Genomic DNA, 12,275 nt, shown 5'->3' with positions numbered 1-12,275 from the left:
CAGGTACTCCTGGCTTCAGGGCCAGTGCTCTATCCACTGTGCCACCTAGCCGTCCTTACCTTTATCTTTTCAAATAAGCCATCAATGCAATACAGTGATAAATAGAAAAAAAGCAAATACATTGATCTGTAAATTTTAACTGATATTCAGTAGTTGTCATAATGAAAAGTTTGTGTCCAAAAAACGATTTTGCCATCAAACACTTCCTCTTCTTCATTATTATTGCTGATAGACCTGAATGCAACCTTTGGACTATATAATACCTTAATGTACTCTTCTCAGTCCCACCCTTAACCATGTGTGACACAAGGAAGTGGAAAAGGTATTTTAAAATTTAGCCATATAGTCTAATGAAAATTAGAGGTAGTTTTATGTTTTGTGTTTTATGTTCATAAATTTGGACCTTATTTAAAGAAAGCTTCTTTATCCTGCCTGTGCTACCTTAGCAGTGTCAGAGGGAAAAAAATGAAAGTCTCCCTAATTCAAGAAAAAAGGAAAAACTTTATTCTGGAGGATGGGAAAATTATGTGATAGTCTGAGAAAAGTCCAGTTTTTTCACATTTTAAAAGGCAATATTCTGAGTTACATTCTTTTTGTTTCAAATGGTAATAGAGTATCCATTCCATCTCTATTGTATAAATAAAAACAATAGCAGGCATACATATATATATATATGTATATATATATATATACACACACACACACATGCATCATATATATAGATATCTATATACACATACAAACACACATATAGCCATTTAAATGAAGGAATGATTTTGGTGTAGTTTTTTTCTTTTTCTTTTTAAATGGATAGTCTGTGGGTGAGAGATTTAAAATGGTTAAATATTTTTAGGGGTTTTTTTGCAAGGCAAATGGGGTTAAGTGACTTGCCCAAGGTCACACAGCTAGGTAATTATTAAGTGTCTGGGACCAGATTTGAACCCAGGTACTCCTCACTCCAGGTCTGGTGCTTTATCTAATGCACTACCTAGCTGCCCCTAAAATGGTTAAATTTTTAAAGCATTCTTTCAGTTGGATAATATGCATTATCCACATAGGAAGAACTATGTTCTACTGGAAAACCCCAACAATTGATGTTTTCTAATGAAGAGACTTCAAATGAAATAAAAATTTAAAATCTTTTCTCTTTTTCTAGTTTGTACAAGACAAGTATCTGAAGAAGCGTCTTCCAACCGAGACTCAAGCCTTTCAAATACAGCAGTGCAAAACAAGTTAGTGTCTTCCTTTCAGCAGCACACCAAAAAGGCTCTTAAACAGGTAAGGTTATATCAGTATCATTGAAGTATTCATCCTTCAGTATAATTTTTGAAGGATCATATATAAGAATTGGAAGGGAACCTTATAGGTCTTCTAGTTCAAACTTTTTACAGATGAACTGTGATTCTGAAAGCTTATGTGACTTATTTGACCAAGGCTACGAACTAAGTAGGAGAGTTAGGATTTGAACTCAATCTTTTATATCCAAATTTGACCAATTTTCCACTGCACCATTTTTCAGAACATGTAGACAACATAAAGAACTGTATTGCTGGCAGGCACCCTCTTTAGCCACCTATGAAGGTCTTATATTGCCTTTGTACTTCTAGTGTTTTCGAGGCATGCTTTCTAGTTACTTGGACCTTTACAGGACTGAAGCTGCTCTGATTTTGGCAACCTCCAATTCCTTCCTCTCCCTTACTTTCAGCCATACCCAACTGCTTGAAGCCCTGTGACTGCTTCATCCAAGGACAAACCTCAGAGGACAAGAACCTACTTGAATTCATTCTTAAACGATTAGCTTTCTTCTACCCCATCATACCCATCCAGTAATTATGAACTGCCAATTACCAATACCGTTCTCTATCCTCCACTACCCTAATTTCTGCCTCTCTCAAACATCCCTCAACTCTGCCTCTAAAAGCTACCTTATCTTTATCTCTTAAAAATGCCAACTTACTGGCAATAAAATTTCTAATTAACTTTCTACAATTTGGCTTCTGACCTCATCATTCATCTAAAATTGCACTTCCCAAAATGTCTCTTAAATTGCCAAATCTGATGGATTTTTCTCTGTCAACTTTTTTTTTTGACATCTCTGTAGTCATTGACATTATCAGGTTAGCCTCTTTTCCTTGATTCTCTGATTTCATGATACTGCTTTACCTATTTCTCCTCCTAGCTGGTGGATTTCTTCTGCATCTCCTTTGTTGAATTTTCATCCATGTCATGCTAGCTAACTGTCCCCTCAAGGCTCTGTTCTGAGCCCTCTTTTTTTTCCCCTCTTTGCCTGAGAGATACCATTTGGTGATAACAGGTTTCAATTATCTCTGTAGAGATAATTCTCAGTTCTACTTGTCCAGCTCTAATCTCTCTGCTGACCTTGGTCTTATTTCTAATTGCTGATTACTGCTCATCTTTAATTAGCTGTCTTGAAGACATCTCACATTCAATTTGTCCGAAGCTGAACTCATTATCTTTTCTCCTAAACCTTTTCTTCTTCCTAACTTCCCTTTTACTGTCAAGGGTATCACCATCTTTCAGGTCACTCAGGTTCATAACCTAGGTGTCATCCTTTATTCTTTCCTCTTCCCCCCCTACTCCATATTCAAGTGATTGTCAGATCTTTCTATATTGTTTTCATGGCATCTTTTTGTATTCCCCCCCCCCCCCCCCCCCCCCCCCCCGCAACTATTCTAGTGCAAGACCTTAATCACCTTACATTACACTTAAACTATTGCAATAACCCATTGATGAGCCTCCCTGCCTCATATCTTTCTTCACTCCCGTTTAAATTTTAGTCAGCCATCAAATTGGTCTTCCTCAAGTACTGATATGACCATGTTATGCTCAATGGCTTTCTTTTAACTTCAGAATCAGTTTTGCTTTTAGTGCCATTCATACCCTAGCCCTTTGTACCTTTCAAGTCTTCTCACATTTCCTTCCCTTTCATTCGCTTTTCATCTTGTGACACTGGCTGCCCAACTTCTTCCCACTTGAAACAACTTCACTCTTCATCCTTCATACTTGGAATGCTTTTTGTCTTCATCTCCACCTCCTGGCTTCTTTATTGCTCAGATAAAGTTTTTTCTTAATTTTAGTGTCTTCCTTCTGAGACAATGTTTCCCACTTAGTCCTCTTTGTATTTTTGTTCATGCATCATTATTTGCTTATTTTTCCCCATGAGAATATGGGCTTGAGAGCAGAGATTGTTTTTCCCTTTTTTGTTTCCCTCATATTTTATCCAATTCTACCCAAGGATCGTTTATTAAGGGCCCTGCTGTTCTAAGCATGGGAATCCAGGAATAAGAAAAAGACAGTTCCTGCCCTCAAGTAGGTCATAATATATTGGGGAGAGTGGGGTGGGGGCAGGGAAGATAGCATACAAAAAGAGGCAAGGAAGGGGGAGGGGAATTAGAGGATATATATGGTATGGGAGTAGTTTGTTCTTTTTAAACCCAGACAGAGCAGCAGAGGCAGAATGAAATGATTAGAAAAACGTCTAGTTTCTGACTTGAGAAAGGAAAGCATTGAGAGGAGTTTAGTACTTCACTCTCCAGTCCTCCAATTATGGGGGAGAGAAGACTGAGGAGGGGTGGTATCAATCAAGTCTTGAATTAGCAGCCTGTGGTTTGTTTAGAAGTGATGAGCTTAACCTGGGAAGGGCATCTTGTTTCCTGGAGTGAAACCAGGCAGAGCAGCAGAGGCAGATTGAAGTGAGGTGAATAGATGCATAGTAGGTGCTTAATAAGTGATATTTGACTTTAGTGATTGTTTAATAGAGTAAATGTCACATTTTGGCTGTGGAGAGGGAGATTAATAATGGAATAACTATTTATAATTTATTAAATGAGTAAAATGTATTGTAGTCCAGAGTATACTATCACGGAATATACTATGTTGATCTTGGCATAAGATACACTTTAATGATTTATGATATTTGCTATATGAATTTCATAAATGTATGATGATGTATATTGTATAAAAAAATTGACCTCTTTGTGATCCCACTGAGTCAATCTTCTTTTTTTTAGGTAAGTCTTTGTTTTTATTTAACTAATTTACAGTCGTAAAAAATAAGCATCTTTTGTTAATGGATATTTATTGCTACATTATGCTTTGGAAGTTAACATGACAAAGAAGCTAAAAACAATAGTTCTGAAAGACTTTTTCTGTGTGGTAATGTCTGGAATGCTATTCTAAATTTATTTGTTTACATAGAAGTTATGCCTTTTAAAAAATTCCCTTACCCAAGTGGTTTTTGCTTACTTTTGCTCTAAACTGTAAACCCCTTCATCTCTGAGAATAGATTTTATGTTTAATCATTTTTGTATCCTTTATAATCCAGGCCTCATTATATTTGTGCTTTCAGATTTCTTTATTTTGGTACAATTTTTTTCCCCTCAATTCTTTATGCTTAAATTTGCTGAAAAGTAAGACAGCTGTGTGCAAGGCATCATTCAAGGTACAAAGACCAAAAACAAATCATTTCTTTTTTTAAAAATTTATTTATTTAAGGCTGACTTGCCCAAGGTCACACAGCTAGGCAATTATTTTGTGTCTGAGGTCAAATTTGAATTCAGGTTCTCCTAACTCCAGGGCTGGTGCTCTATCCACTGTGCCACCTAGCTGTCCCCCAAAATCATTTCTTAACCTTAGATGATTTGGGGTAGTCTGGCTACAACATTTACATATTAAATAAATACAAGGTAATTTGAGGAAGGAGGGACTTTAATGGGATATAAAAAGAGAAGCTTCCTATTACTATTAGACTTGACACTAGAGTAGTACCCTGAAGGGAGGCTAAGTTCCCAAGAGTAAGTGGTAAGGAGGGAGTGCATTCCTATCTTAGAGTATAGCCAGAACAGAAGCAGGGAGATAAGAGATGTAAATATCTAGTTCAGGAGTACAGGTACTACTAAGCAATTAGACAGTTTTGACCAGAAAAGTAGAAACTGTGAAGTGAAATAGTCTGAAGTAAATCTGGAAATGGAGGCTAAACTTACCTTGTGGAATGTTTTAAATATCAGGTTGAGGTATTTGTATTGTTACCTTATTTATTAGGGAATCATTGAAAATTTTTGAGAAGGGAATATATAGTTTAGTCTAAAGTTGATTCCAGAAAGAAAGGTTTATTTCAGAAAGTCTTTGAAGTTTATATCAGCTTGTGTTAAGGAAGACATTTTGTGGGCTAAAACTAAACTGGATATTTTGTATCTCCTCAATTAATCCAAATCTTTGTTAATAATTTGGGACTAATGCAGCTTTTCACTGTTCTTTGGTATTCCAGTTAGTGTGTTAGCCTTGCAGAGCAATGTGTCCTCTCTAGTTCATTTTAAATGCTTTTGTAATTGTTTCTGTGGAATGGCCCCATAAAGTCTAGAAATGGACCTCGCCTATCTTTCAGAGTTATTTGTCATGGAAAGAAGCATGATCCATAGTAGACTGTGAAAGTGTTTTTAGAATTTCCATTTTGGTAATTGAGCTCATTGAAAATAGGTAGAACTTATGATTATGGGACAGCTAGCTGGCACAGTGGATAAAGAGTTCAGACCTAACTCCAGATATTTATTAACTGTGTGATCCTGGGCCAGTCACTTAGCCCTGTTGATGTAAGGGCTTTCATCTGTAAAATGAGCAAGAAAAGGAAATGGCAAACCACTTCAGGATCTTTGCCAAAAAAACCCCAAAATGGGATCATAAAGAGTTAGATGTGACTGAAAATGACTCAACAGTAACAAAGATGATACTTGAGGGTGAGCATCAAAATGATGATGTTCTGATTATTTTTGTCGTCTTGTATGCCTAACAGTAAGCAGACTTTTGTAGGATACATTTGAGATTCAGAATATTCCATCCTTACTCTTTTTGGTTAAGCAGAAAAGATAACTTAAAATCTTATTCAGTCGTTATTTGAGCACTCATAAGGGCATCTGACCCTGTTGTAAGTTAATATTGTCATATTTTATGGCATAGCAGATAATGGATTAGACAGTAACCTGTTGGTAATAAGAAGTTTGTTCATGTGTTGAACTTGAGGCAGCTTGATAGGGTGTAGGGTTAAAATCCTGGGGCCTGGCACTAGATAATAGTTTTATAGGATATCATATTATTTCCCTGGCTTCTTGGAGGGGTTGACCTTGATAAAGGATAAGGCATATAATGTGAAGATCTGAAGAATGAAAAGATTATTTTTCTTATATTTATCAAGGTCTGATTGGGTAAAAAACTCAGAGATAGGAGGAGAGAAGGGTATGACGGCATAGTAATTTTGCTTGAATAATTATAGACTAGACTATATTAAGGGCAGATAGAGAAAACTGAAGTGGGTTATATGTTGTCTAAAAGACCCTGAAGGTCATGTTCCTAAATGTTCTGTTTAATTTGAAAGTTGACAAAATATCCATATAGGACGGTAAGAGATAATGTTTCATTTTTGTTATGTATTTATTCATTACTTACATATAATTTAATATTAGTTTGTCAGATTATTTAATTTCAGTTTCATCCAAATATTGTTATAAGTAAAATGCTTCTCACTTTAGAAACATTTGACTTTGGAAGTGTGTCTCATATAATAGAAGGTTAAGGAACTTTCCCAAGATCATACAGGTGAATGGGAGAACTTGGACTATGACCCAACTCTCTTGACTTAATCAGTGAAGCAATCCTACAACATATAATTTTAAGATATATTCATTATAAACATATATATGTATATCTGTGTATCTACAAGAAAGAACCTTAAGCTCCTATTGTGTATCAGACATTGTGCTGCAAATGAAAGAGTACGTGTTCTTGAGGGGTTTAGCTGTAAAAGTGTTAATGATATGCCTCAATCAAGAAAAAAATGCTATAGGTTGAAGTGTCTGAGGTAGGATTTGAACTCAGGTCCTTCTGACTCCGGGCCGGTGCTTCACCTAGCCCCCCTCCCCCAAACTATAGCTTTTTAAGTGAAATTAGATATAAGAGCCCATATTATAACCTCACAAAGCCTGGGAAGGTGCCAAGAAGTTCCTATCTGCATTTCCACATTTTATATCTAACATTTAATTTTCCTTTTTAATGGAAGCAGCTTTTTCCTCAAATACTATCATTCAAAGAGAAAAACGAAACCTAAATTGAAGTCTAATTCAATTGTTTCTGTTTTTATCACTAGTGTTGTAGCTATATTATTCTCTCTACAAACTAGTTATAGAACAGATTAAATGAACTTCCTTGGGCTAACCTAGGAACTTATATAGCATTTATATGATTGAGTAAATTGGAAAGTGTGTTTCGTGTGCTAAACTGCCTTACCAAGAACCATTGTAACCTAATACATTTGTAAGGTAGGGACTCTGCCTATGTAAATATGGGGAAAGGCAAGTGTGAGTAAAGAAAAAATTCTATTTGTGTTTAACATGAATGATAGAATTATAATTTAACAAAGAAGTGTCTTTCATAGTCTCGTTTTTTGTATTTTGTTTTTGTTCTTTTTGCAAGGCAGTGGGGTTAAGTGACTTGACTTAAAGTCACACAGCTAGGTAAGTATTATGTGTCTGGGGTTGCATTTGAACTCAGGTCTTCCTGACTCCAGGGTGGGTGCTCTATACACTGTGCCACTAGCTTCCCCAAATTGTGTTCATCAATATGCTAAGTTACCATTTTTTTTGTAAGGCAATGGGATTAAGTGACTTTCCCAAGGCCACAGACAACTAGGTAATTATTAAATGTCTGAGGCTGGATTTGAACTCAGGTCCTCCTGACCCCAGGGCCAGTATTCTATGTACTGTGCTGCCTAGCTGCTCCTCCCCCCAATAGTCTTAAAAGATAAACTTAATAATCTTCTGATTCATCCTCTGTATCCTTGTTACTCATTTTCTTTATATACATCAATTTGATTTAATATTTTGTTATCATTTAGATATCTAAAAATTTTAAAGAGCTCATATATGTATTGTATAAGTATTTCTCTGAAGTAGAAAAAATTAATAGAACCTACTTTACAAGATTGTTTTGAGGATTTAACTGATTCACAAACCTTTATGAGCTTTATAAATGCTATTTTTGTTATTCCTGTTACTATATAATTTTATATGTTTATACATAATATATATAAGCAAGATTTGTTCCTTGCCTGTTTTCTTTCATTTTTCACTTAATAGCAAAGAAATAGCTTAGGTATTGGAAGAATCTGGCTCCAAATATACAAAATACATTTTTTTGATTAATAATTAGATTCATTTGAAAATTTTTTTGAAAGAAAATTTAGACCAGCAAAATGTTTCTTAGCTTCTCAGTTATTGCCTGAGTTCTTAAGCACTTGTTCTGTGTTGCATTTTAAATTGCAGCAGCCTCTGCAAATATGCCACCTTTTAAGAATTTTAAGTATCAACCTGGTAATGTTAAACACTGGCCAAATATTATGGTGTGTGTGTTAGACTTTTCTCAACGTTCACACTATCTGAGTCCTTATTAACAGCCCTTAGATTGATATGGTTCAAGACAGACAATTTATACTAAATTCTATAGTGAATAATGGTATTTTGAGTTTCTAGCATCAAAATAGATTTAAATTAAGAAATGATCTTTTGGGGGCAGTTAATCTGTTTATTTTGCAAATGAGGAAACAGATCTAGAGGAATTACAGGCCTATAAATTTGGACCTGAAAGATATTTAGGAAGTCTTTGAAGCTAACCTCATTTTAGAGATGAAAAACCTGAGTCTCAGAGCAATTGAATTTCTTCCCCAAGGAAAAATAGCTAGTAAGTGTTAAGAGTTGGGGATTTGATTCCAGGTTTCCTTGCCTCTAAGTTGTAGTACTGTGCAGTCCAATTACACTGGTCTCTTTAGTGTTTGTTGAAAAGCTTACTGCATCTCCGGTTTTGGTGTTTTCACTGGTGGTCCCCTATACCTGAAATGATCTACTTCCTCATTTCTACCTCAAAGTTTCTCTGACTTCATTCTTGTCTCAATTATCATCCCATTTTTTGCAGGAAACCTTTACTGATCTTCATTCTAGTATTTTCTGCAGTATACTAACTTGTATACATTTAATAGGTAGAGGACAACAGGGCAAGTTTTGAAAATAGATCTTCTGAACTCAAATGCAGTGCTATACCCCATGTGATGATATATGTAAAGTGAATGATAATCTGAAAAGAAAAGAAAAAAAGCAATGTTAAAAGAAATATCAACTCCAGGCAATCAAAACATTACTCTCAAAAACAGGATGTGAAAGGCAACCCAAAGATTGTAGGTCTCCCAAAAAAACATAACTCAAAATCTCCAAACGCTTTAATGAAATTAATAAGACAAGAAATAAAGTGACATAGAAAGAAATGTATAAAATCAACGAATGTATTAACTAAAGTTCAAGACACATAATGGTTAAATTAAACAATTCCACTGTTAATAAATTTTTGAAGCCACCAGGAGAAAGACTTTCTAATATAAATAAAAGGAAGTCAAATAGCATTAGACTTCTTCATCCTTCAGAAACTGCAGGAGAGAATGGACTATTACTGTGTTTACCAAGAGCAAAGTAACTTTGAGCCTAACCATTAGTGGAAAATGATAGGTATTTCACAGATGAGAGTCATTTGAAACATTCTTGGAAAGAAAATCAAATTGAAGAAATTAATTTGCTTTTCAAACACCTCAGACAGCAGAAATACAGGGAAGGCAAACAAGAGGCAAATGAGAAGCAATGATGCAATAAGTTCTGTATCACTGTAGGAATTGCTGGTGGTGGTGGTGGTGGTGGTGGTGGTGGTGGTGGTGGTGGTGGTGGTGGTGGTGGTGGTGGTGGTGGTGGTAGTAGTAGTAGTAGTAGTAGTAGTGTCCTTTGTAATTGAAGAGGACCGTGGTTATTTTATGTAGAGTGTTCTCTAACATATATATATATATATATATATATATATATATATATATATATATATATATATATATGTTAGCATGACTTGTACATTATGTTTAATATAGTGAGGGGAATATTGTGCAAAGACAGCCTTCTCACTACCTTTTCCAGAATTGTCCTGCCCCATGGCCAGATTTGATAGAAAAGAGGACTTAAGGTTATGTCTGGATGCTGCTATGGGAGTCCTTGGCCTTTTGAATTGGTTTCCCTTCCAAAATCAATGAGGTACCACAGTGCTCCAGTATCATTAGAATATGAGCACAGGGTATATCCAAACCTGACCCTTGATTTTCTGGACTTTTCCTCTCATGTCTTAGAACCAAACTGTCCAGTGGATTATGGAAATAACACCTCTGAATCTTTAGTCCACGTTGTTTATGTTTGGAAATACAAAGGTGTCTAATCATTTGACTTCAAATATTCAACTTTCTTTCTTGATTAATAAAAACTATTATTTGCAGATGTTTGACTCTGGTCTGTCTTGAACCATCCAAGAATTTCACCTTGAATGACAAATGCCCCTGACCTCCCTCTTAGTCATGGTACTGGTTCTGAAAAACAACAACATAGAACTGGGGTCCTATTCCATTATTCCTAGCCAGGGTATAGAGAGGCAGACCTGGACTGTGTGACTCACCTCCCATTGGATCACCAATTCAATCTCCCAAGATCCAACTATGAGTTTTTTAACTGCAACAACTTTAATATTCTCTATTGGAGCTGAAATTACCTTGACTGCTGGTACCAGACTTGCCCTCCAATGGATCTAAAGTGTACTCATTCCAATTACAGGGCCTTGAAAGAATATTTTGTGCACCTGATGATTTCCTTAGATGTGCACTTAAATTATTTCCTTAGATATTTCTCTTATTTTTAATATTTTATTGTTCCAAATTATATATAAAAACACCTTTTAACATTAGTTTTTAAAATTTTTTTATTTCCCCCAGTTACATGTAAAGACAATTTTTGGCAGTGATTTAAAAAAAATTGAGTTCCAAATTTTCTCTTTTCCTCTTATTTCTCCCCTCCTTGAGACAGTAAGCAATTTTGATAATATATTATCATTTTAGTCATTTGATGTAAAAAGAAACAGATCCAAAAGGAAAAAAACAAAAAACAAAAAAATCATAGAAAGTGAAAAATAGTCTGTTTTGATTTGCATTCAGATTCCTTTATTTTTTTCTCAAAAGGTAGAGAACATTTTTTTTATAATGAGTCCTTTGGAATTGTCTTGTATTGCTGATAATAGCTGAGTCATTCACAGGTGATCATCAAATATTGCTGTTACTTTGTACAATTTTTTCCTGGTTATGCTTATTTGATTTTTTTTTTACCAGGTAATAGAAGTCTGCAGGTTTTTTTGGAAATCCACTTGCTCATCAATTTTTATAGCATGGTAGTATTCCATCACAATCAAATGCTATATTTTACTCAGCCTCCCCTCAATTTTTTTTGCCACCACAAAAGGAGCTGCTATAAATATTTTTGTATGAATAGATCCTCTCACTTCCCCCCTTTTTATTTTATTGGGCTATAGACCTAGCAGTGGTATTGTTGTATCAAAGTGTATGTCCAGTTTTATAGCCCTTTGGGCATAGTTTCAGATTGCTCTCCAAAATGGCTAGATCAGTACATAACTCCATTAATGTGCATTAGTGTCCCATTTTCCCATGTCCCTTCCAGCATTTATTATTTTCCTTTTTTTCACATTAGCCATTTGAGGTGGTAGATCAAATTTACTTTAATTTACATTTCTTCACTCCATAGTTATTTGGAGCATTTTTTTCATGAGTGTGGATAGCTTAGATTTCTTCATCTGAAAACTGACTGGTCTTGTCCTTTGAACATTTATCAAGTGAAGAATGATGTGTTTTCTTATAAATTTGAATTATTTCTCTATATAGTTTAGAAATGAGATTTTTATCAGGTTGTAAAAATGTTATGAGCCCATAAAAATTGTATGCTAGCTTTCTGCTTTTCTTCTAATCATGACTGTATTGGTTTTGTTTGTGTAAGAACTTTTTAATTCAATATAATCAAAATTGATACATTCAAATTATATGTTATGTAGATCAAATTTAATATAATCAACTGTAGATCAATTTAATATAATCACAGTTTTCCATTTTATATCTTGTAATTCTTTCTAAATTTCTCACTCCTTTATACATTTGACAGGTAAATTATTCCTTGTCTGCCCTATTATGGTATCATTCTTATGTTTAAATCATGTTTTCATTTTGAGCTTCTCTTGGTATACAGTGTAAAGTGTTGGTCTCTACCTAGTTTCTGCCTTCTGTTTTCCAAACACTTGATTATCATAGTCATTTACTACTAATTCTGGAGTTGCTAATTTATTCCTTTGATCCATTA

The 12,275-nt window shown here is 34.8% G+C and overlaps 1 protein-coding gene across 2 annotated transcripts in view; it reads left to right on the top strand.

Moving 5' to 3' along the window:
* ASXL3 (ASXL transcriptional regulator 3) overlaps window positions 1-12,275 on the top strand; it is a 261,137-nt gene that overhangs the window by 150,093 nt on the left and 98,769 nt on the right. For both annotated transcript variants that reach the window (XM_074206270.1, XM_074206271.1), the window contains exon 5: window positions 1,157-1,278. In XM_074206270.1, coding sequence (XP_074062371.1) covers window positions 1,157-1,278 — 122 coding nt within the window. The remainder of the gene's footprint in view (window positions 1-1,156; window positions 1,279-12,275) is intronic.

This window comes from Macrotis lagotis, chromosome X, assembly GCF_037893015.1.
Source record: "Macrotis lagotis isolate mMagLag1 chromosome X, bilby.v1.9.chrom.fasta, whole genome shotgun sequence".
Taxonomy (NCBI): domain Eukaryota; kingdom Metazoa; phylum Chordata; class Mammalia; order Peramelemorphia; family Peramelidae; genus Macrotis; species Macrotis lagotis.
The sequence above is the reverse complement of the archived record's forward strand: the minus strand, read 5'-3'. Positions and strand labels throughout refer to the sequence as shown.